The 23090-nt window shown below is 35.1% G+C and overlaps 1 protein-coding gene across 1 annotated transcript in view; it reads left to right on the top strand.

Annotated features, from left to right (window-relative positions):
• The window catches only part of LOC145326510 (nardilysin-like), a 50113-nt gene that overhangs the window by 19158 nt on the left and 7865 nt on the right, over positions 1-23090 (top strand). Inside the window, exons 16-27 of the mRNA XM_080169882.1 lie at positions 92-235; positions 8445-8547; positions 9195-9325; positions 9751-9890; positions 10363-10412; positions 11301-11381; positions 11806-11876; positions 20023-20171; positions 20624-20780; positions 21132-21288; positions 21685-21801; positions 22683-22817. Coding sequence (XP_080026008.1) covers positions 92-235; positions 8445-8547; positions 9195-9325; positions 9751-9890; positions 10363-10412; positions 11301-11381; positions 11806-11876; positions 20023-20171; positions 20624-20780; positions 21132-21288; positions 21685-21801; positions 22683-22817 — 1435 coding nt within the window. The remainder of the gene's footprint in view (positions 1-91; positions 236-8444; positions 8548-9194; positions 9326-9750; positions 9891-10362; positions 10413-11300; positions 11382-11805; positions 11877-20022; positions 20172-20623; positions 20781-21131; positions 21289-21684; positions 21802-22682; positions 22818-23090) is intronic.

The raw sequence follows: 23090 nt of genomic DNA, 5'->3' as shown, positions 1-23090 counted from the left end.
TTTTTAGGTTTTTAATATTACGTCATAGGAAAGCACTTTTAAGACTTCAATTTTTTTCGCGACTCATTAAAATTGATGTAATTGTTCTCAGGCTTCATCCTATAGACAACGTGTACGAGCTGCACCTGACCTGGGCGCTGCCCCCCTTGCTGGACAAGTTCATGACGAAGCCGCTGCACTACATACCATGGATAATTGGCCATGAGGGCAAGGGGAGCCTTCTGTCATATCTTAGGTAAAATCAGCAGGGCGACCACTGCATACTATATATACTATATAGGATGAATTTGGATACTATATCATACTATATGACAAAAATTTACTATATATACTATATATTATTACCTTTATTTGACCAAAATTTACTATATATACTATATAATATTATATTTATATAACAAAAAACGTATTTTGTGACAACACCTCTTAAGGAGTGTTTTGTCTTATTTTCACAGTAGGTTTTCTCCTATATCTATCCCCTGCGGGGCAATCATTAACCTTTATCTTACCTAACCTAACCTATCAAAAGCTACTGTGATATGATGAAGCTTCCATTAATCTTACCATATTACGAAATTGCCAATTATGACCAATAAGGGGGTAAAAAATTTGCGTCGCGCTTCGCGCGCCATTTTATCCCCTCTAAAACCAAATTACACCCCCTTAAAAATTGTTTCCCCCCCCCCCACAAATGAAAAAGCTTGGACGCCCCTGATCATATAATTATATATCACATGATGTTCAGTAAAGTTTATCATTTTTTTGTGTATATTTCCTGAACCAAAAGAAATGTTTTTTAAAAACCTTAATTAAAACACATAACAATCTACCTAACTTTCTAGACTTGATAAAATAACACTCAACATTTTTGTTTAAAGGGGGTGTAAAATTTTCTAGGAGCGTTTCGCGCACCGCCCTAAGAAATCCTTGCGAACATCTCTTTAAACAAGGATGACAACATCCATAAAAGCAAAGCTCTGAAACGATATGACAGACGAACATTAACTTTTGTTGAGTGTCAGAACTGAATATACAAAATATGAAAATATAAGGTTTGACAAAATTATACGTAAACTTGTTGCAAAACTTCTTAAATACAGAACTCTCTTTAAGGACATACTGACATTTTAATACTTGATTATAGAGATGCTTCGCTCATAATATTGTACATTATTGTAAAAGGAATCAGTAAACAAAAAATCAGATCAATCGGATGCTTTTATCACATAAAAAGGGGGGGGGGGGAAGTTTTGACACATTTGCGTAAACCTGGCACCTAGGCTTTATCTTTGGACTGAGAGAATAGATTATTAATAATAAAATCATTCGTATATGATGAATTTCACGAAGTTTCAGGTTCCGGAGCTCCTGGCCTCCAGGTAATCTCTGTACAGGTAAAAATTAAAAAAAAAAAAATTTTTAAGTTTTTACAGGTCAACTTATAAAACAAAATATGCATCTTATTTAGGTAATATTATTCACATATTTGAAGAAAAAAGACGCATATTTTGTTTTATAAGTTGATTTGTAACTTAAAAAAAAAATTTTTTTTCATTTTTACTTGTACAGAGACCACCAGGAGGCCTGGAGCTCCGGAACCTGGAGCCCTATCCAAAAAATCTTAAAACTTCGTAAAATTCATCATATAAGAATGATTTTATCATTAATAACCTATCCTCTCAGTCCAAAGATAAAGCCTAGGTGCCAGGTTTACGCAAATGTGTCAAAACTCCCCCCCCCCCCCCCCACTTGTTATTAAAAAAGTAAAAAAAATCAACATGTTTAAAATGGACGTACGGACATTCTGGTAATGATTATAGAGTTGCTACGCTTTCTAAATCGTACCTAACTACTACAGGAATCACCATGCAAAGTTTGAAATAAATAGGACAATTCTAACATGCCTAAATTAATGAATAAAAGCTAACTCTTTCGGACGGACGGACCGACCCTAATTATAGAAAAGATTCGCTTTTATAAAGTGCCAAATTTTTAATGTGCTATTTTAAAGGGTGGGAGATGGTGATATAACTATTGGCATTATCATCTTGGTAATATTTTTTTTCACTTTTGAAGATTTTTATCCCCCCTCCGCTCGGTTCCCTTGCCTATAACCTAACCTAACCTAACCTAAAATAGTTGTTCTCTGCCAGAGTCATAGTTCTGTCAGGGGTATCAGTTTGTACCGAAGGATCTTGCTAACCACTTAACCGATCGGGTTCTCCTTAACAGAGTAGCTTTTCATAGGTCCCGGAAAGGTTTATAACTATTTTTACGGAAGGTACCACCACCCTTCCAAGAGAAATCACAAAAAATCAAATTATTTACGTAGAGATCTGAACGCAATATAGAATTTTTTTCTCAAACTAGATATTAGAAATAAAAAAATTTAAAGTGCCACTAGAGGCCTCTAGGGGCGTAACCGATAGAAATTCTACAATTCACTATGTCTGTCAGTCCGTAATGCAATGTGGGGAATGTGATTTTCCAAATTATTTCCAATATGAGTTTTTAGCTCGCCCCCACCTAATTTTTTAAAGGTGGGTTAATCATACTTTTGTATCATCCTCCCTCCCATAAAAATATTTTAATTAAATGAGTGGCGGGGAGGGGGGGGGTGGGTTAATATTCTTTTTTTGCAAGATGTCTTTAAGCTCCCAGTCATTGCAGGGTGGAGGAAGGGATGGTGATGAAGAGATGGGGGAATGGAAAGGGATCAAGTAATCCCACCTCCTTAAAACGCCCTTATTTAAAATTGGTATATATGATCAAAATGCTCCCCCCCCCCCCCCCTAAAGCTAAGTGCCTCCGAGGGGCTCGGGGGGGATGAATATGTTCAAACTCCCTCCCCCACCCTCAAGACAAAGTGCTTGGCACGCCACTGCTACAGTAAGAAAGAGATGGAGAAAATCCCTTAAAATATATTATTGTTTGTAATTATGATTTAAATATCAGTTGTTTTTCATAGATTTAACTTAAGGGGGGGGTTTTTAATGCAACCATCTCGTAATCGGTGAGCAAATGGCAATTAGAATTCGAATTTCGAGCTGAAATTTTGCATGGGTAATCCTTGGTAGGTCTATTTTCCCTAAATCGAACAAAAAGTTTGACAAGTAACGGCTGACGGCTGCAGCTTAGCCGTTTAGCCGTTTTTGGCCTATTTTTATGGCAAATTCATTATTATTTACGTAGGAATCAACTTTTTAAAACATAGTTTTGGTTTAATTCATATTAAATGATAGCAATAACCATTTTTTTGATTTTCTAGTACCAGCTGCTAAACGGCTAGAACCGGCTAAAAACGGCTGGGAGCGGCCAAGAGTATGAAGAGTAGATGGGGCTTGTGACATGTCCAGGGGTAGGTTTTTATGGGTGCTGAGCTCAAAAATACTACTAAAAATAGTGACGGCTAATCCATATGGCAGCTGGGTAACAGCTGCAGCTCAGCTGCGAGCGGCCAAGAGTAGTATGAGTAGATAGGGCTTGTGACGTGTCTAGGGGTAGGTTTTAATGGGTGCTGAGCTCAAAAATGCTACCAAAAATAGTGGCGGCCCAACCATGTGGCAGCTGGGTAACAGCGGCAGCTCAGCTGGGAGAGGCCAAGAGTAGAATGAGTACATAGGGCATGTGACATGTCCAGGGTTAGGTTTTTATGGGTGCTGAGCTCAAAAATACTACCAAAAATAGTGATGGCCAATCCATGTGGCAGTTGAGTAATAGCTGCTGCTCAGCTGCGAGCGGCCAAGAGTAGAATGAGTAGATAGGGCTTGTGACGTGTCTAGGGGTAGGTTTTTATGGGTGCTGAGCTCAAAAATGGTACCAAAAATAGTGGCGGTCCATCCATATGGCAGCTGGGTAACGGCCACAGCTCAGCCATGAGAGGTCAAGAGTAGAATGAGTAGATGGGGCTTATGACGTGTCTAGGGGTAGGTTTTTATGGGTGCTGAGCTCAAAAATGCTACCAAAAATAGAGGCGGTCCATCAATATGGCAGCTGGGTAACAGCTGCAGCTCAGCTGTGAGAGGCCAAGAGTAGAATGAGTAGATAGGGCTTATGACGTGTCTAGGGTTAGGTTTTAATGGGTGCTGAGCTCAAAAATGGTACCAAAAATAGTGGCGGCCAGCAGCTCAGATGGGAGCGGCCAAGAGTAAAATGAGTACATAGGGCTTGTGACGTGTCTTGGGGGAAGTTTTTATGGGTACTGAGCTCAAAAATGCTTCCAAAAATAGTGGCGACCCATCCATATGGCAGCTGGCTGCAGCTAAGCTGGGGGAGGCTAAGAGTAGAATGAGTAGATAGGGCTTGTGGGCTGTAGCTGTTACCCAGCTGCCATATGGATGAGCCGCGACTATTATTGGTAGTATTTTTGAGCTCAGCACTCATAAATACTACCCCTGGACACGTCACAAGCCCTATGTACTCATTCTACTTTAGGCCGCTCCCAGCTGAGCTGCCACCGTTACCCAGCTGTCACATGAATGGGTCACCACTATTTTTGGTAGCATTTTGAGCTCAGCACTCATAAAAACCTACCCTAAGAAACATCACAAGCCCTATCTACTCATTCTACTCTTGGCCGATCCTAGCTGAGCTGTAGCTGTTACTCAGCTGCCATATATGGATTGGTCGCCACTATTTTTAGTAGCATATTTGAGCTCAACACCCATAAAAACCTACCCCGAGACACGTCACAAGCTCTATCTACTCATTATACTCTTGGTGGCGCGCAGCTGAGCTGCAGCTGTTACCCAGCTGCAATGTGGATGGGTCGCCACTATTTTTGGTACCATTTTTGAGCTCAGCACCCATGAAAACCTACCCCTAGACACATCACAAGCCTTATATACTCATTCTACTCTTGGCCACTCGCAGCTGAGCTGCAGCTGTTACTCAGCTGCCATATGGATGGGTCGCCACTATTTTTGGTAGCATTTTTGAGCTCAGCACCCATGAAAACCTACCCCTAGACATGTCACATGCCCTATGTACTCATTCTACTCTTGGCCTCTACCAGCTGAGCTTCGGCCGTTACCCAGCTGCCATATGGATGGGCTGCCACTATTTTTGGTACCATTTTTGAGCTCAGCACCCATAAAAACCTACCTCTAGACACGTCACAAGCCCTATCTAATCATTCTACTCTTAGCCGCTCGCAGCTGAGCAGCAGCTATTACTTAACTGCCATAGGGATTGGCCGAAACTATTTTTAGAAGCATTTTTGAGTTCAGCACCCATAAAAACCTAATCCTGGACACGTCACATGCCTTATGTACTTATTCTACTCTTTGCCTATCTCGTCTGAGCTGCGGCCGTTACCCAGCTGAGCTGCGTCCATTACCTAGCTGCCATGTGGATGGGCCTCCACTATTTTTGTTAGCATTTTTGAGCTCAGCACCTATAAAAACCTACCCCTAGACACGTCACAAGCCCTATCTACTAATTCTACTCTTGGCCGCTCGCAGCTGAGCTGCAGCTGTTACACCCAGCTGCCATATGGATTGGCCGTCACTATTTTTAGTAGCATTTTTGAGCTCAGCACCCATAGAAACCTACCCCTAGACATGTCACAAGCCCTATCTACCCTCTATACTCTTGGCGGCTCCCAGCCGTTTTCAGCCGGTTCTAGCCGTTTAGCAGCTGGTACTAAAAATATTTAAAAATGGTTATTGTTATCATTTAACATGAATTAAACCAGAAATATGTTTTAAAAAGTTGATTCCTACGTAATTAATGATGAATTTGCCCTAAAAATAGGTAAAAAACGGCTAAACGGCTGAGCTGCCAGCCGCCAGCCATTACTTTTCCAACTTTTTGTTCGATTTAGGGAAAATAGACCTATCAAGGATTACTCATGCAAAATTTCAGATCGAAATTCAAATTCTAAGTGCCATTTGCTCACTGATTACAAGATGGTTGCATTAAAAACCCCCCCCTTATATGTGAGATTGCTTTGATTACAACATTGGTTTCAGGTATTATTGTTGAAGTATATACTATGATTTACTAAATAATTCAAAGTCCAATACTATATCATACTATATGAGTAAAAAAAATATACTATATATACTATATGGGGGGAAAAAATATACTATAAATATACTATATTTTTTTGGTTTTGGAGTGGTCGCCCTGAATCAGGGAGGAGGCAGGGTTGTTATTTTGGGCGGGCAGTTTTGGACGGGCGGTTTTGGGCCGCTCAATGTAAGGTCCTTTTGGGCAGTTTTGGGCACCCCCCTTTTGGGGGGAGAGAAAAAGGGGAGGGGGTGAAAAAAGAGGTGGAGGGCGGGCCTATTTTTTGGGTTATATTAACTAAACTATTATATAAATTAGAAAGCTTTTTTTTGTATCTAGAGAAGAATCTCGCTAACCGCTGAACCAATATGGTTCTCCTTTACAGTGGAGCTTTTATAGGTCCTGAGGTGGTTTTAGGCTATTTTATTTAGAATAATAAGTTTCGGTATGATTTAAGGCTATTTTGCTGCCTTCTCATAACATTAAAGAAAATTTTCGAGGAGTAAAACTTAATATAAAATATAAATACTTATCCAGGGTCTAGGGAGGTTCTGTATTGTCATTATTAATCAAGGTTGACCATATATTTTCTGAGTACGGTCCTCTTGGGCAGATATAGGAATCCCCCGTTTTGGGGGGTGAATAAAGGGGAGTGGGTAAAAAAGAGAGGGTGAAAAAAAGGGGAGTTGGTAAAAAAGAGGGGGGTGGGGCGGGCGTATATTTGGGTGATATATAATTAACGTTGCTACAAAAGACCAACTCTACAAAAGACCAACGCCTACAAAAGACCAACTCTACAAAAGACCAACGCCTGCAAAAGACCAACTCTACAAAAGACCAACGCCTATATATTGTTATTTAAACATTAAATTTATTAATAATGTATTACATAATCAATACATGGCCGCAGCGCTCGGCCCCCTGGCCTGCCTAGCCGCGGGTGCTCGGCCCCCTTGCCTATAACCTAACCTAACTTTACCTAAATATTGTAAAAAATATTAAAAATTTGAAAAAAATCTACCAAACACTTTTTTGTAAAATCCATGATATTCTAAACTATAAATAAATTAATGTACATTAAACATTCATACATATAGGTTAGGTTAGGTTATAGGCAAGGGGGTCGAGCGCCCGCGGCTAGGCAGGCTAGGGGGCCAAGCTCTGCGGCTATGAACTTCTAGCATTACGATTTTTTGAATGTTGGTCTTTTGTAGAGTTGGTCTTTTGTAGGCGTTGGTCTTTTGTAGAACCGTCTAGTTGGTCTTTTGTAGGCGTTGGTCTTTTGTAGAGTTGGTCTTTTGTAGCAACGCCATATTAACTGTCATATAGATTTGTAAGCTTTTTTTTGTATCTAGAAAAGGATTTTACTAACCGCTGAACCGATATGGTTCTCCTTTCTAGTGGATCTTTTATAGGTCCTCAGCTGGTTTTAGGCTATTTTATTTCTAATAATAAGTCTCAGTATGGTTTTAAGCTATTTTATATCCTTTTTATATGCTGTTTATGACATTTGCCCAAAAAGGGGTGCCCAAAACCACTATTGGGCGCCTAAAACCCGCCCAAAACCCTTTTTGGCAATTGGGCCGCCCAATATCAAAAAAAAGTGCCCAATTCGACAACCCTGGAGGGAGGAGATATTGGACTGTAAATTACACTTGTCACCACTCCTATAAAATAACAACATCGACTCTTTTTTATTTTTATCGACAGTATAGGTAATTTTGTTCACTATCATTGGGGATATACATCGATCTATCGTCCATTGTCTTAACCCTTTAAATCCTTGTTTAAAAAAATGCTTTATTTCCTCACTAATATAAATATTCTTTGTCTACGTTCACAAGGGGGGGATTGTTAATATATAAAAATTGAAATGTGTCAACTTTAAACACTTTTAAGAAGAGAAATGTTTTAGGCTCAAACATTTCATACGATCCACTTATCATTTTTTTTATAAATTAAAAAAGAGAAAAATCTTATTATATCTACAAACATTAAAGGTTTTAGGATTAATAGGCAAAGAAGATAAAGTATAGAATTGAAAACCTCAAATATTTCTTGGAAAATTTAAGTCGTGCTTGCGCAAAATTTACTAAATTTACGTTTAAATTCAATTTTGTACATGGTTTTTCACATAATAAAAAAGTTATCCATTGTGAATTGGCCGAAATCCAATCCATCTGGCTTTTAGTAAGTTTTTAACAGAGCATTTATTTTAATAATATATCTGGATAATTTCTGAAATCATGCAATTTTACTAAGAGCCAAAATTACTAGGTACCTATTGGTTCTTTCAAAAGTTCCAATTTTATTTAAGGCTAGGCAGGCAGAATCTTTTACCTGAATTCTATTTATACTTTATCTTTTATTTTAAAAGGACTTTTAAAACTCTTCCTAAGACCTTTTCAAAACATAATTTTCTTATAATTTAGAAAGAAAGTGTGGGCACTAAGCCTTTATGCCGGAAATGAGGGTGATGGGTTCGAGTTCAACTCTTGCTACTCTATGTTTACTATCTCTTGCAAGATGACCAAGGTGAGCTTCAATTTAAGAAATGATAGTTATTTCTCACAACGTATTATAGACAGCTTTCCGCGGATATTGAATTTAAAAATTCTAAGATTAAAACCATTTTTTAGCCATTAGGTGTGAAGGCCCGGGTCAATAAAACTGGTACTAATACTAATTATTTTTCAATACTCGTGCAAAATTGTCTGTAATACGATGCTATAGGTACATAATTTTTCAGTATGGCTGAGAACTGGATCAATCAATCGAAGCCATACAGGAATATTTCTCGCACCGTATAATTAAAAGCTTTCCGCGAATATATAATTATAAAATTAAAACCAGTTTTTTTTAGCGCCGAGATGCCGAATGCATTGGCTACTGGTTTTAAATCATATGATTGTACATTTTCATATTCGTAGAAAACTGGATAGGTATAATACGATTATAGACATAATACATTCTATACTTATATTTTACTAGTATACTTTATTCCTATTAAATATAGAAGTAAGATTTTTGTTAACAATCTTTAAACCGTTTAGAGCTCTTCATTTATTTGAAGCTTTACATAGGTCCCGTTATGGTTTTATTCTATTATTCTGCCCCCTTCTATCCATTCTATTTCAGAGCCAGTATTTTCCAAAAATGTAGGGCATATAAATTTATTTTAGGAGGGATATGCAAACGTTGATAAAATCTTGACAGCGATCTACAGCTTCCTAGCCATGCTGAGGGCCGAGGGACCAAATGAAAGGATATTTAGAGAAATACAACAGATTGAACAACTAGATTTTGATTACAGGTACTAGTATTGATAATCAGTTCTGCTTCAGCTGAGTTATGTCTTGTCTGTACGTCAATTTTACATATCAAACAGTTCTGAAAAGCCAAGAGAAAATCTTAATTTGTTTTTACGTCATTTTAAACTTTAAAAATTTATGTGGTTAAAAGAGTAGATTTTCAGTTCACATAAATCACTAAATCTTTCACACATGTTTTAAGATTTATCTTCTTGAAGCATGGCTAGCAGACCGAAAATTAATAGATGCCCACTCAGGAAAAGGAAATCTTAACAACAACAAAATTTTGCGTCTATCTTGAATAGCATTTGAGAAAATCACATTTATTAAAGCGTTACAGAATGATGTAAGGACACATTAAGGGAATCAAAGACTAGCTTTATTACTAACAAATATTCCAAATATAATTGTATAATTATATGTACAGGGATGATAAACAGCCGTCAGAGAACGTGGAAGACCTGGCAATGACAATGCACTTTGTCCCCCCTGAACGGTATCTGGATGGGGATAATCTAGTTTTTGAATATGATCCACAAATTATCAAACAATGCATTGATGAATTAGGTGAACCATTTTTAAAACTAATTCGTTATCTCAAATGCATTTGCCCAGCTTATACCAATAACGAAATTAGTTGTAAAAAAATCTCGAAACCTATACGTGGTTTTCAGCTGTTATTGGAGGGTAACATGTAGTAAAATTTACGACCTCTCCATTTGCCCCACAAATATTGTTAAAGAATTATTTCACTTGTTGATTATACCTTATACCTGGCTTTTGCCCCTCTCCCCTTGCTAAGATATGCCGTACTCCAAAATATAGGACATCCCAGAAAGCTAAAAATTTATTTATTATTTCCTAAAATAGGTAATAAATAGCCCACTTGAAATCAAAATCATAAACACGAAACAACTAAATTAATTCTATCTGTCCTTTTTTGACTTAGCTATATCTATTAAATTAAATGAAAAAATTTAATCTTCAAATGTTGGTTTTAAACAGTCAGGAAGAAATATTTAGTTTGTGTTTATTCTAGATGTTGAAAATGTGAATATATTCTTGAAGTCCAGAGATATCCCAGAGGAGGTAAATCTTTTGGAATTTATTAAAAAAAATTAAAGGGATGTCAAGGGTTAAGACAATAAAGGATGAGTTAAATAATGAGTTTCTAACACAATCTTAGCCAATTGGGCATCAAAAAGAAAGACATGGCAAACATTGAGAAGAACTCAGGGGTGTATATTCTGCACAAGATTTATTTTTTTTCCCCTGCTACAAATTTTTTTTATTTTTTTCCCCCCTAGTTTTTTTTCACCAAGTAGGGGGGGAAATGGAAAAATATTTAAAGAACTCTATATTTTATTTATTTTATCCCACACATTTTTTTAGTTTTTTTTCACCAAGGAGGGGGGTGAAATGAAAAAATGTTTTCAGTTTTCTTAATTTTTTCATTTTTTTTCTCTCCAACCACTTATTTTTTATTCCCCCCCCCCCCCCCTGAGCAGGGGATCCCATGTAGAATATACACCCCTGGAAGAACTATAAATAGACAGTACCGTCATGTCTCAATGTTGGATGGGTCATTCTTGTTTATGCCAAATTGGCAAGGATTGAGTTAGAAAACTGGCTAAGGTGTCTAAAGAAAGGATTTTACATGCCCCATCAAGATAAACATTATGGGGTCTATCTCCAAGATTTGAAGTACTTACGTTGGTTCAAATTGTGAGCGATTGTTTTTTTTTAACACCCTTTATAATAAACATTAGTGAATCTGATATCCCCTCAGAATATATTAATATTATGTTTAGGAGCTAGATAAATTAGAACCATGGTTTAATACAAAGTTAAGTGAATCTGATATCCCCTCAGAATATATTAATATTATGTTTAGGAGCTAGATAGATTAGAACCATGGTTTAATACAAAGTTTAGTGAATCTGATATCCCCTCAGAATATATTAATATTATGTTTAGGAGCTGGATAGATTAGAACCATGGTTTAATACAAAGTTTAGTGAATCTGATATCCCCTCAGAATGGATTGAAGCTTGTAGGGTAAGTTACATTTTATTCCTCAGTAAATTAATTTTAAGATTGGAATATATTTATCCATTTTATTTATCTATAAGTAGCATAGTAACAATTAGGACATGGAAATGGGTAGAGTAAATGGTTGTTTACCCATCCCCAAACAAATTTTGGTGTGCTCAACCTCATCGCACCATGGTACAAGTGTAATATATTTTGAAATATTAGATTGTACCCCTCCCCTATCCTCACCATAAAATTTTCCTCATAGTTGAGAGTGTCATACACAGGCATAAATAGATATGAACCTTCCCAGAACCTATTAGAAGCTAAACCGTAAGGGAGAACCATAACGGTTTGGCGGGTTAGCGAGATCCTTCGGTACACACACAAAGACAGAAAAAAAGAGATCCTGTAACTTTATTATAAGGATAATTATTCTTGATTTAAGGACACTTCACTGATGTCAGAGTTTCATCTACCTGAACCAAATCTTTTCATTGCTCAAGATCTTTCACTTAGGTTAAATTTTTTTAGTATTGAAGATACTCTTTAATTGAAAATATCCGTCCCGTAAGTCTGTATGAAACTGAATGTGTAAAACTTGAATTTCTTGGCATTTGTTTAATCTTTTGGTGCAGCTTTGCTACCTATGGATGTTGTGATCCTTGAAAATTATTTTATTTTTTTACGCAGCTACTCCACGGCGGCTCGCTCACTTATAAAAATGGGAAACTTATAAAAGTTTTACTCAACACACGAAATCGTAACAATTTTCATGAGAAATACGCATTTTATAAGCATACAAAACGCTCTAATTTTCGTTCTATTTAACGTAATTTTATCATTTTTTTGCTGTTTATTTTATTTTACATATACTTTTATCATTTTATCAAAAAAAAATTTATCTTTTTTCATCATTTTTTGGAGAAATTAATGCTTAAACTAAGGGTATCTTTAGACGCAAAATTGACGCACTTAGAATAAAAAATGCGGATTGAGTACAAAGGGGGGATAATTTCAAGTCATGAATGTTCTAAAGAAATCTTTTTTTCCATAAAATTTTAATGTTTAGTCCACCCCACGACACCCCGAAAATTATATATCAATTTAGGAAGATAATTTTTGTAGAATAATTACAGAATTTACAACGTTATGGACTCTGAAAGTATAGTTAAGATCAAAGGCGTGCAAAAGGTTGGTATAGGGGTTGTTTACACCACCCTTGTAAAATTAAGGGGGATGGATACACCTCCCTAGGTTTTCACCCATGTCCACCCTCTTGACAAGAGCCTACACCCTCAGATACACCCCTCTATAAATTCCAAGGGGGTGTAAAGGAAATAAATTTACACCCCTTAAAATAAAGTGGGGTTGGGGGTGTTTAAGGAGGGTGTATATAAGCAAGTCACAGATTCAGATAAGGGGGGGGGAAGTTTGTACAGTTATAGGAAATGAAATTCAGTACCAAATTTTGCCCTGGCCGTTTGGGCTTGTTTTTATAGTTATCAACCTAATTCTTTTTGTAAGCGCTCTTATATGATTGGATCTACCTGTAAAACTTTAAAAATTGAATTTTGGGACTTTCCCTTAAAGGGGCTAGTGGAGCAAAAGACCCCCAAACACTAAAATTTTAAGTTCTGAGTCTATTTTCAGAGATATTGTGACGATTTTTTTAATGAAAACACTTTTTAACAAAACCGAACTAAGTAGCCAATACAAATTTCATGTTGGGACTTTCCTTCTAGGGGCTAGTGGAGCAAAAGGCCCCCCAAACACTAAAATTTTAAGTTCTGAGCCTATTTTCAGAGATATTGAGATGTTTTTTTTATGAAAACTTTTTTCACAAAACCGAACTAAGTAGCCATTACAAATTTCATTTTGGAACTTTCCCTTAAAGGGGCTAGTGGAGCAAAAGACCCCCCAAACACTAAACTTTTAAATTCTGAGCCTATTTTCAGAGATATTGAGACGATTTTTTTAATGAAAACACTTTTTAACAAAACCGAATTAAGTAGCCAATACAAATTTCATTTTGGGACTTTCCTTCTAGGGGCTAGTGGAGCAAAAGGCCCCCCAAACACTAAAATTTTAAGTTCTGAGCCTATTTTTTGAGATCTGAGATGATTTTTTTAATGAAAACATTTTTAACAAAACCGAATTAAGGAACCATTACAGATTTTATTTTGGGACTTTCCTTCTAGGGACTAGTGGAGCAAAAGGCCCCCCAAACACTGAAATTTTAAGTTCTGAGCCTATTTTTAGAGATATGAGATGATTTTTTTAATGAAAACATTTCTAACAAAACCGAATTAAGGAACCATTACAGATTTTATTTTGGGACTTTCCTTCTAGGGACTAGTGGAGCAAAAGGCCCCCCAAACACTGAAATTTTAAGTTCTGAGCCTATTTTTAGAGATATTGAGACGATTTTTTTTAATAAAAATATTTTTAAAGAAACCAAACTAAGTAGCCATTACAAATTTCATTTTGGGACTTTCCTTCTAGGGACTAGTGGAGCAAAAGGCCCCCAAACACTAAAATTTTAAGTTCTGAGCCTATTTTTAGAGATATTGAGATGATTTTTTTACATGAAAATATTTTTAACAAAACCGAACTAAGTAGCCATTGCAAATTTTATTTTGGGACTTTCCTTCTAGGGACTAGTGGAGCAAAAGACCCCCAAACACTAAAATTTTAAGTTCTAACCATATTTTTAAAGATATTATGGCTGATTTTTTTAATGAAATTTTTTTTCAAATAACTAAAATAAATAATCAGAAGATAAAATTTAGTGTTTGGGGGACTTTTGCTCCACTAGCCCCTGGAAGGAAAGTTCCAAAATGAAAATTGTATTGGCTACTTAGTTCGGTTTTGTTAAAATGTATTCATTAAAAAAATCATCTTAATATCTCTGAAAGTAGGCTCAGAACTTAAAATTTTAGTGTTTTGGGGTCTTTTGCTCCACTATTCCCTAGAAGGAAAGTCCCAAAATGAAATTTGTAATGGCGACTTAGTTCGGTTTTGTTAAAAATGCTTTTATTAAAAAAAATCGTCTCAATATCTCTAAAAATAGGCTCAGAACTTAAAATTTCAGTGTTTGGGGGGCCTTTTGCTCCACTAGCCCATAAAAGGAAAGTCCCAAAATGAAATTTGTATTGGCTACTTAGTTCGGTTTTGTTAAAAATGTTTTCATTAAAAAAATCGTCTCAATATCTCTGAAAATAGGCTCAGAACTTAAAATTTTAGTGTTTGGGGGTCTTTTGCTCAACTAGCCCCTAGAAGGAAAGTCCCAAAATGAAATTTGTAATGGCTACTTATTTCGGTTTGGTTAAAAATATTTTCATATTAAAATATCATCTCAATATCTCTGAAAATAGGCTCAGAACTTAAAATTTTAGTGTTTGGGGGGCCTTTTGCTCCACTAGCCCCTAGAAGGAAAGTCCAAAAATGAAATTTGTATTGGCTACTTAGTTCGGTTTTGTTAAAAAGTGTTTTCATTAAAAAAATCGTCTCAATATCTCTGAAAATAGGCTCAGAACTTAAAATTTTAGTATTAGGGGGTCTTTTGCTCAACTAGCCCCTTTAAGGGAAAGTCCCAAAATGAAATTTGTAATGGCTACTTAGTTCGGTTTTGTGAAAAAAGTTTTCATAAAAAAAATCATCTCAATATCTCTGAAAATAGGCTCAGAACTTAAAATTTTAGTGTTTGGGGGGTCTTTTGCTCCACTAGCCCCTTTAAGGGAAAGTCCCAAAATGAAATTTGTATTGGCTATTTAGTTCGGTTTTGTTAAAAAGTGTTTTCATTAAAAAAAAATCGTCTCAATATCTCAGAAAATAGACTCAGAACTTAAAATTTTAGTGTTTAGGGGTCTTTTGCTCCACTAGCCCCTTTAAGGGAAAGTCCCAAAATTCAATTTTTAAAGTTTTACAGGTAGATCCAATCATATAAGAGCGCTTACAAAAAGAATTAGGTTGATAACTATAAAAACAAGCCCAAACGGCCAGGGCAAAATTTGGTACTGAATTTCATTTCCTATAACTGTACAAACTTCCCCCCCCCCTTATATGCTATCTATTTTTAGATAAATTAATTACCAGACTTTACTAAAATAATCTTGCAATATTCTGTACAACTGTACTGTACAACTTTTAATTAGTAAATTGGGACATGAGGAAGCTCTCATACATATGTAGGGGGGGGGGGGGGGGAGTTAATGCAACCATCCCATAATCAATTAATCAAAATTTTGTAATGAAAATTGGCATGTGTAATCCTTGGTAGGTCTGTTTTTCAAAATTTAACAAAAAGTTAAGCTTAAGGGGGGGGGGGGTTAAGGCAACCATCACGTAATCAATGCACAAATGGCACTGTTTGCTCAGCTGTTTAGCCGTTTTTGGGCTATTTTCAGGGCAAATCCATCAATAATCATGTAGGAATCATCCATTAGGGATAGGTTTTAATGGGTGCTGAGCTGAAAAATACTACCAAAAATAGTGGCAGCTGGGTAATGGCTTATAAGGATATAAAAAATTGAATATTTCCATGGAAATAAACTTTTCTTAATTAACATTATAACTTTATGTCATGGACATATTACTAAAAGAACTTTTTTTAATTTCTAGATTTCGCTGTCATAACAGCTAAAAACTGCCAAAAATGGCTGAGAACAGCTGTCAACAGCCAAAAGAATATATTGTAGATTAAATCATCCCGCCCTTGAAAAATTTTGATAAAAGTTTTGCCCCCAGTAAAAATTGGTTGATTTAAGCAAAAAAATGACCCATGCTAAATATTTTTCTGTGATGCAATAATTGTGACCTCATGAGCACTGCAAAGTTTTTGAAATCTGCCAAAAAAAATTTTTTTTTAGTCCTTTTGTGTGATCTCAATTTTAAAGATTTTTACAAAATTTCAATTCTAGTATGTCAATATAAACCTGAAATTTACCAAAAAAATGGAGCAGTCTCAATTATAACATATGAAGGTGTAGCAAGTAATCTGCAAAGTCAAATTCCATTTTTGCAGAGTTTTTCTTACATAACTTAAAAATAAAAATTTTAATTTGGTTTTCATTTAGATGCAGTAACTACTGTAAACAGGCAGTTTCAAAATTTTAGCTCAATATTTAATCAATTTTGCTCACCTTCCAAATTAAATTAATATATATAGAATGATAAATAGTATTTGTAACCCTGTTCCTTTCTCAAAGGCCTTGTACCGTCTGTTGGTTGGGTCTTTCAAATCAGCCGAATCTTTCAAAAATGTAAATACAACCGGGGGCTGGCAAAAGAACAAAAAGCAAATTGGAAACTAATGTGAACACAAGGACGCCCAAACTTTTTACTTTGAATGAGGGGTTCCATACGTTTAAGGGGAGTAATCTAACGTATTTTTAAAAAACTTGTGGGGTGTAAAATAAGAGATTACAAAGTCTAAAGGGGTGAACACCCCTTTACGCCTTTTCTTGGACGTCTATGTATGAGCTGCAATGATATTTGCATTCATCCTAGTTAAATTCGTTCTGCATTGTTTAAATACTATTCAATTGTTGAAAAATATTTTGAAAAATATCTTCTGATCTCAAAAAACTGACAATAACCCAATTACTTAAAATAAGGACATAGTTAATTTGCCACCACCTGAGAGAGAGCTCAACCCTTTCTGGAAAAATAATTGAAAACAACATAAATTCAGGCAAAAAATAAATTTGGGAACATCTGCAATATATTAGTTCTACATTTGTCGCTAGATGTCACTAAAAACTAGATAATTTTGATTTGCAACAAAGTATTCACATCATTAAGAAAAATGTCTTGTTAATCACAAATAACTAGGTCTAAAAATGCAGTATTGTAAATCGGAAAAGATGATTATGAATATAATTGTATAGTCAGGAGCCTAGTTGTGAAAAAATGATAATGGCAGTTTTAAATACTTCACATAAGTTTAGACAGAAATGACAATTTTACACAAAAAATGTCCCTTTCTTTTTCTAAAAGCAGAAGAAAGCATTAAACAGCTGAAATTAGAAAGCAAAGTTTAATGAAATTAATTTTCGTCTGCAACGCTCTGGGTCTTTGCAATTGGATATCAAATAGTAAGCTCTTTATACATCTATACTATAAATTTATTCCTTCCAACACTACACCCCCTTTATTGATAAGAAGACCATTAATTTTATTTCGGGTTTCCCTCAAAGTTTTTACACAGATAGAGTTAGTATTTTTAGTAAATTGTGACCTTAAAAATTGTATTATATATATTTATGCAATTTTGACTTTGGAAGATGTAACATGTCTAGGGTAGGTTTTTTTTTTAAAAACATACTTTTGCTTTAATGTATGTTAAATTATACCAATAACCAAATTTTAATTTTCAGTACCACCCACTTAACAGCTAGAACTGGCTGGAAACAGCTGGGAGTGGTCAAGAGTATGATGAGTAGATAGGGCTTTTGTTGTGTCTAAGGGTAGGTTTTTATGGGTGCTGAGCTCAAAAATACAACACAACATCCATATGGCAGCTTGCTAACGGCCGCAGCTCAGCTGGGAGCGGCCAAGAGTAGAATGAGTAGATAGGGCTTGTGACATGTCTCTAGGTAGGTTTTTAACAGTCTGTGTAACAGCCCCAGCTGCCAAATGGATTGACCCCCACTATTTATAGTAGTATTTTTGAGCTTGGTACCAATAAAAACCTACCCCTAGACATGTCACAAGCCCTATCTACTCTTCATACTCTTAGCCGCTCCCAGCCATTTTCAGCCAGTTCTAGCCATTTAGCAGCTGGTACAAGAAATTTTAAAAATGGATATTTAAAGCAAAAATATGTTTTAAAAAGTTGATTCCTATGTAATTAATGATAGTTTTGCCCTGAATATAGCCCAAAAACGGCTAAACGACTAAGCCGTCAGCTGTTAGCCATCACTTTTCCAACTTTTTGTTTCATTTTGGGAAAATAGATATACCAAGGATTACTCATGCCAAGTTTTGTAATGAAATTCGAATTCTAAGTGCAATTTGCGCATTGATTACGAGATGGTTGCATTAACCCCCCCCCCCCCCTCCCTTAAACTTGAATTAATTCCTTTAATGATCTTGATAGATATATGTTTAAAACTTTTAAAATATTTTACAATAGTGCTCAAAGTTAATGTTAGGAGGGAGATATATCCCAATCCTCTTTTTATAAAAAAATTTTGAAATGTAATAAATTTCTTATGTAAAGTAGTTTTGATAAAATCTTAATAAAATAACCCTTGATTTTAGTTTAAGGGGGCTGTTAAAAGTCATAAGTGGGGTGTCAAAAAATTTAGTTGTTAATAAATTAATGGAATATAACCTGACATTATAAATTTGAAACATATTTTTGATGTACAAAGAGATTTAAGGAACATGTATTACACTTTTTTTCATAGAAGAAATTGAATAATTTTTTATTTGTTTTTTTTTCAACACAAGGTTATTTGTGTATCTCTTGGTGCAAGATACCACCATATTATTAGTTAAATCTAATTTTTTATAAATTAAGTGAATCAGTCTGTTAGACCAAGGGTAGAAACTCAGCAGATAGACAGACAGACAGGCAAGAAGAATTATCAAAGTTTGACTATAATAGACAATTAATTACATAAAATCCAATAGAGAACCTGTGAATGATCAGACAGACGGAGGGATAGACAGACGGACAGACAGGTAAAGAGTAATAGACTGTCTTTGAGGCATTAACAAATTACAATTAGGCTATGCCAGATGATTCATTGAAATCCAAAAGAGAGGCAGTTAGACAGATAGACAGACAAGTGGTGGGACAGACAGACAAAAGGACAGACAGACAGAGGGACAGACAGACAGACAGACAAATGGGTATTGCCTAAAAACAGTTTGGCTGCTATATGAATCATTAAAACCCACAATAGAAAAGAAATTTACAATAGTTTCTTTTTTCGATACTCAAGGCCCCCCCCCCCTCCCCCACTCAAAGGGGTTTATTATTTCTGAAAATCAATAAGTGACTTCTCAGCATAATAAAATTGAATATACTTTTTATTTCATCAATTTATCTTAAATAGAACGAAAGTTAAAATCATTTTATTGTCTACAAGAAATATGCTTTGAGTAAAAATCAACCTAATTGTCAGTAAAAACGTTATATTTATGCATATTTACACAGTAAATAAATTTTAAAATTGTATTTTATTGTAATGAATAACTTAAGGGGGTTGTATGAATTATCAAAAACCTAAAAAAAAAACTAATTTAATTAAATTAGTCCAAGTAATGATTGATTTAGTACAGCACATATGAATATGTTGTCAATTTCCTATCAGAGTCGCAGTGACTCTTAGAGGTTATAAATAGACTGTAATATCGTTGCTATGGTTTATGACTGATAATTTTAAAATATTTGTTCTTCAAACCTTGGCTATATTAGAAACAACAATCAAATAATAATACTAAATGAAATATCTTATTAAAATTTGGTTTAAAAAACAATAAAAGATAATGTTAAAAGCAACTTAACCTGTTACAAACTTTTAGCAAAATGAGTCATATTTTGCAGCAGTTAAAATTAGTCGTTAAAGCCAATATTTTAAAATTTCGCTAAAAATCGACAGCTGTGGACTCATGCATTTAAACATTATATCACCATGATATTCATCTGCAGGACTGCGGATACGGAACCCACAAAGTTTCCTGAACTGTTGACCAAAGACGAGTACGGGGAGTTGTATTACAAGAAAGATATCAACTTTATGCAGCCCAGAGCTCATATCTACTATCATATCAGATCTGATAAACAATTGAAAAGTCTTGGTAAGTTTTTTGGAAGTCTTTGTTGACTAAACCTGATTTTAAATTAAGGTAACTACCTAATGGTTAAATGGATAGGGGGGATGGGATGTGCTAACAGATCTATTGTATAGGTGTAAATTTCAATGACCTTTTTCTTTTGCTAGTAAACTGTTTTCTGCTACTTGGCTGCGTCAATATTCCTGACATTGGTTTATTTTCAAAGACCCAATTGAGAGTCGGCACAAAGTCATTGCAATATGGAGATACAGTTATTTTACCCTTTTTCCGTAACCTAACGTAAAATAACGACGAAACGCCCCTTAAGAAGCAAAAGGGACTCTACCCAAAAGAAGTAACAAAATAAAAGAGCAATGAGATTAAATATAATATGTTGCTCTAATGTTAAACTGTTAAGAGTATGTTGGAACCTGAATTTTTTTATTTTATTTATCTAAAACATATAAAATGTTTAGAAAATGGTATCCTGCTGGACTTGTTGGTGAACTGTGTAGCACAGCTGTATATAGAGGATGTTTATCCGGCTGATCTGGCACAGCTTAGCTACTCTATATCAGCCGCCGATACTGGTCTCACTATCAAAGTTATGGGCCTTTCGGATAAGCTTCCCAAGTAAGAATGGCGGCTGGTCCGCTGGTTGTTTCCTTTATTCTGGTTCTAATAGGGAGGGAGGAGATATTGGAAAGAGGAAGAAAATATATAAAATGTATTTTTTAATTGGTGGAAAGAATTAAAATCAAAGCATTTATTAGATTTACAATAACATACAATCATCTAATTTTGTTATATTTGATTTACTATTTTTAAATAATAAAGAAGAAACGAAAATTGTATTGCTCTTCATCAGAGTGTATCATTATTGGGAATGTACATCAAAATATCGGCCATTGTCTTATCCCTTTAGATCGCTTGCACTTTTATCATCTCTCCCTATATCTTAAATTTTTACTTTGATTTTTATAGATTGCTGGAAGTAATTTTGCAACACCTGGTAGACCTGCCCAGGAACCTGGAGGCCGGACTTTTCAAAGCTGTCCAGGAACAAACTAGAAAGGATTATCACAATCATTGTATCAAACCTTCCAGGCTATGCAGAGATGTTAGACTGACGGTTCTACAGGTTCTTTGATTTTTAGTAGCGCAGCTACCTAATCAATATAATTATGGTATATACTATGTCTGTACGTCTTACCTTTTAACTAAGATTTAACAATCTTTCATTATATTATCCTTCTATACCTAGTGGATTTTACAGCTAAAGTAACCCACCTAATCTATTCTAAAGTTATCCTTTTATTATTGAAAATTACTTTTTATCAATACATTTGAATTTATCGCCCTGGATAGGTAGTCGATTAGACGCTGTTTTCTGAAACTTATTGAAAGACTGAAAAATTTGACATTTTGTAATAAAATATGTACACTTTTTTACTAATAATGTGTTCGGATTGTTTCTATAATGTTTTCCTATTGGTAAATCAAGTGATGTTCTAGACTTTTTATATTTATGTTGTAGGATGTATATTGGAACGCTCACGACAAGCACAACATGGTTCGAAACCTAACTGTGCAGCATCTCAAAGATTTCAGTATAGATTTTCTCAACCATGCTTTCTTGCAAGGATTAATTCAGGTAAATGTTTAATTTAAGTGGAATAAAACACACTAAATACTATTTAAATGTCCTCTTTAAGGATCCTAATCAACGCGTGTTCTTACCTAATCTATAAAACAACAATTACAACCAACTTAACCCACCCTATCTATCTAATCACTTTATGGTCCAATGGCGTTCTTGTTGGTTCAATTTTATGTTTACCACTCAAATGTTGAATTATACATCTTCCATATTTAGAAGATTCCTACTATTAATAAAAGCTAATCAACCCCTTTGGTTGTAGTATTAAATGCCTTGCCCTATATGCATGACTAGCGGCTACGCCCCTAGAGGCCTCTTGAGAAGAAGAGAGTCAAATTTAATGACCCAATTTCTTGTTTTAGATTTTAAAAGAAAAAATAAAATAAAAAATTTTTTGGGGGGGGTGTCCCACCCCCCAAGAAAATAGTTATAAACCTTCCCGGGACCTATGAGAAACTACCCTGTTAAGGGGTACCCGATCGGTTCAGCGGTTAGCGAGATCCTTCGGTACAGACACATAAACACACAGACATCCTGTTACTTTAGTATAAGGATACTGAACCTTTTTTATAGCCAATACATTTCCATTACTTATTTTAAGAGTACTGAACTTCCATTTGTTCTTTTGTTCACAAAAATTCTCTTAATGATTTTCATAGGTTTCATTTGTAAAAAAAAGGATATTTTTCACGCATTTTCTGTAAAGTTGTGTGAACCGTTTAGTCAAATGCACTTATTAAGTCAACTTGTTCGTAATTAAATTATGTTCAAATGGTCGAAATTAAGAACAGTCTGACTTAAATAGCGCATTTGACCGTTACACACTACTTAAAGAAAGTACGCGAAAAAATGACCCCCTTTTATGAATTATTCAGGGGAACATAACGGCAGCAGAGGCTAAAAAGGTTGACGCTAATGTTAGAGAAATTCTTGGCCACAAGGCCCTCCACCCTGAGGCTGTTACTGCTGTTAGATGCAGAGAAATTCATTATGGTTGTCATTTTCTACAGGTAATTACAACAGTGTGCAAATTTTCTTCCTTGTTATTAAGATTATCCATAAAATCGTGCATTTAAGTCAATGTTTTTTTTCATTAATACTTTTAATTTCAATATTAAATTAGGTTCTCTGAATAATTGTTCTTCATTGATTTAGCTTGGAGTAAATCCAATTTTGTTAGCCCTAAGGCGCCGAAGGCCCAATCTAATATTATAACTGGAATTGATTTTATGATTTTCATTTTATTTTTAAAAGCGAAGCTTTTCTATAATTAGGGTCGGTCC

The sequence above is a fragment of the Acartia tonsa genome, chromosome 8 (genome assembly GCF_053477335.1).
Source record: "Acartia tonsa isolate MP-2025a chromosome 8, ASM5347733v1, whole genome shotgun sequence".
In the NCBI taxonomy this organism is placed as follows: Eukaryota; Metazoa; Arthropoda; class Copepoda; order Calanoida; family Acartiidae; genus Acartia; species Acartia tonsa.
This window is presented reverse-complemented; position numbering and strand designations above follow the sequence as displayed.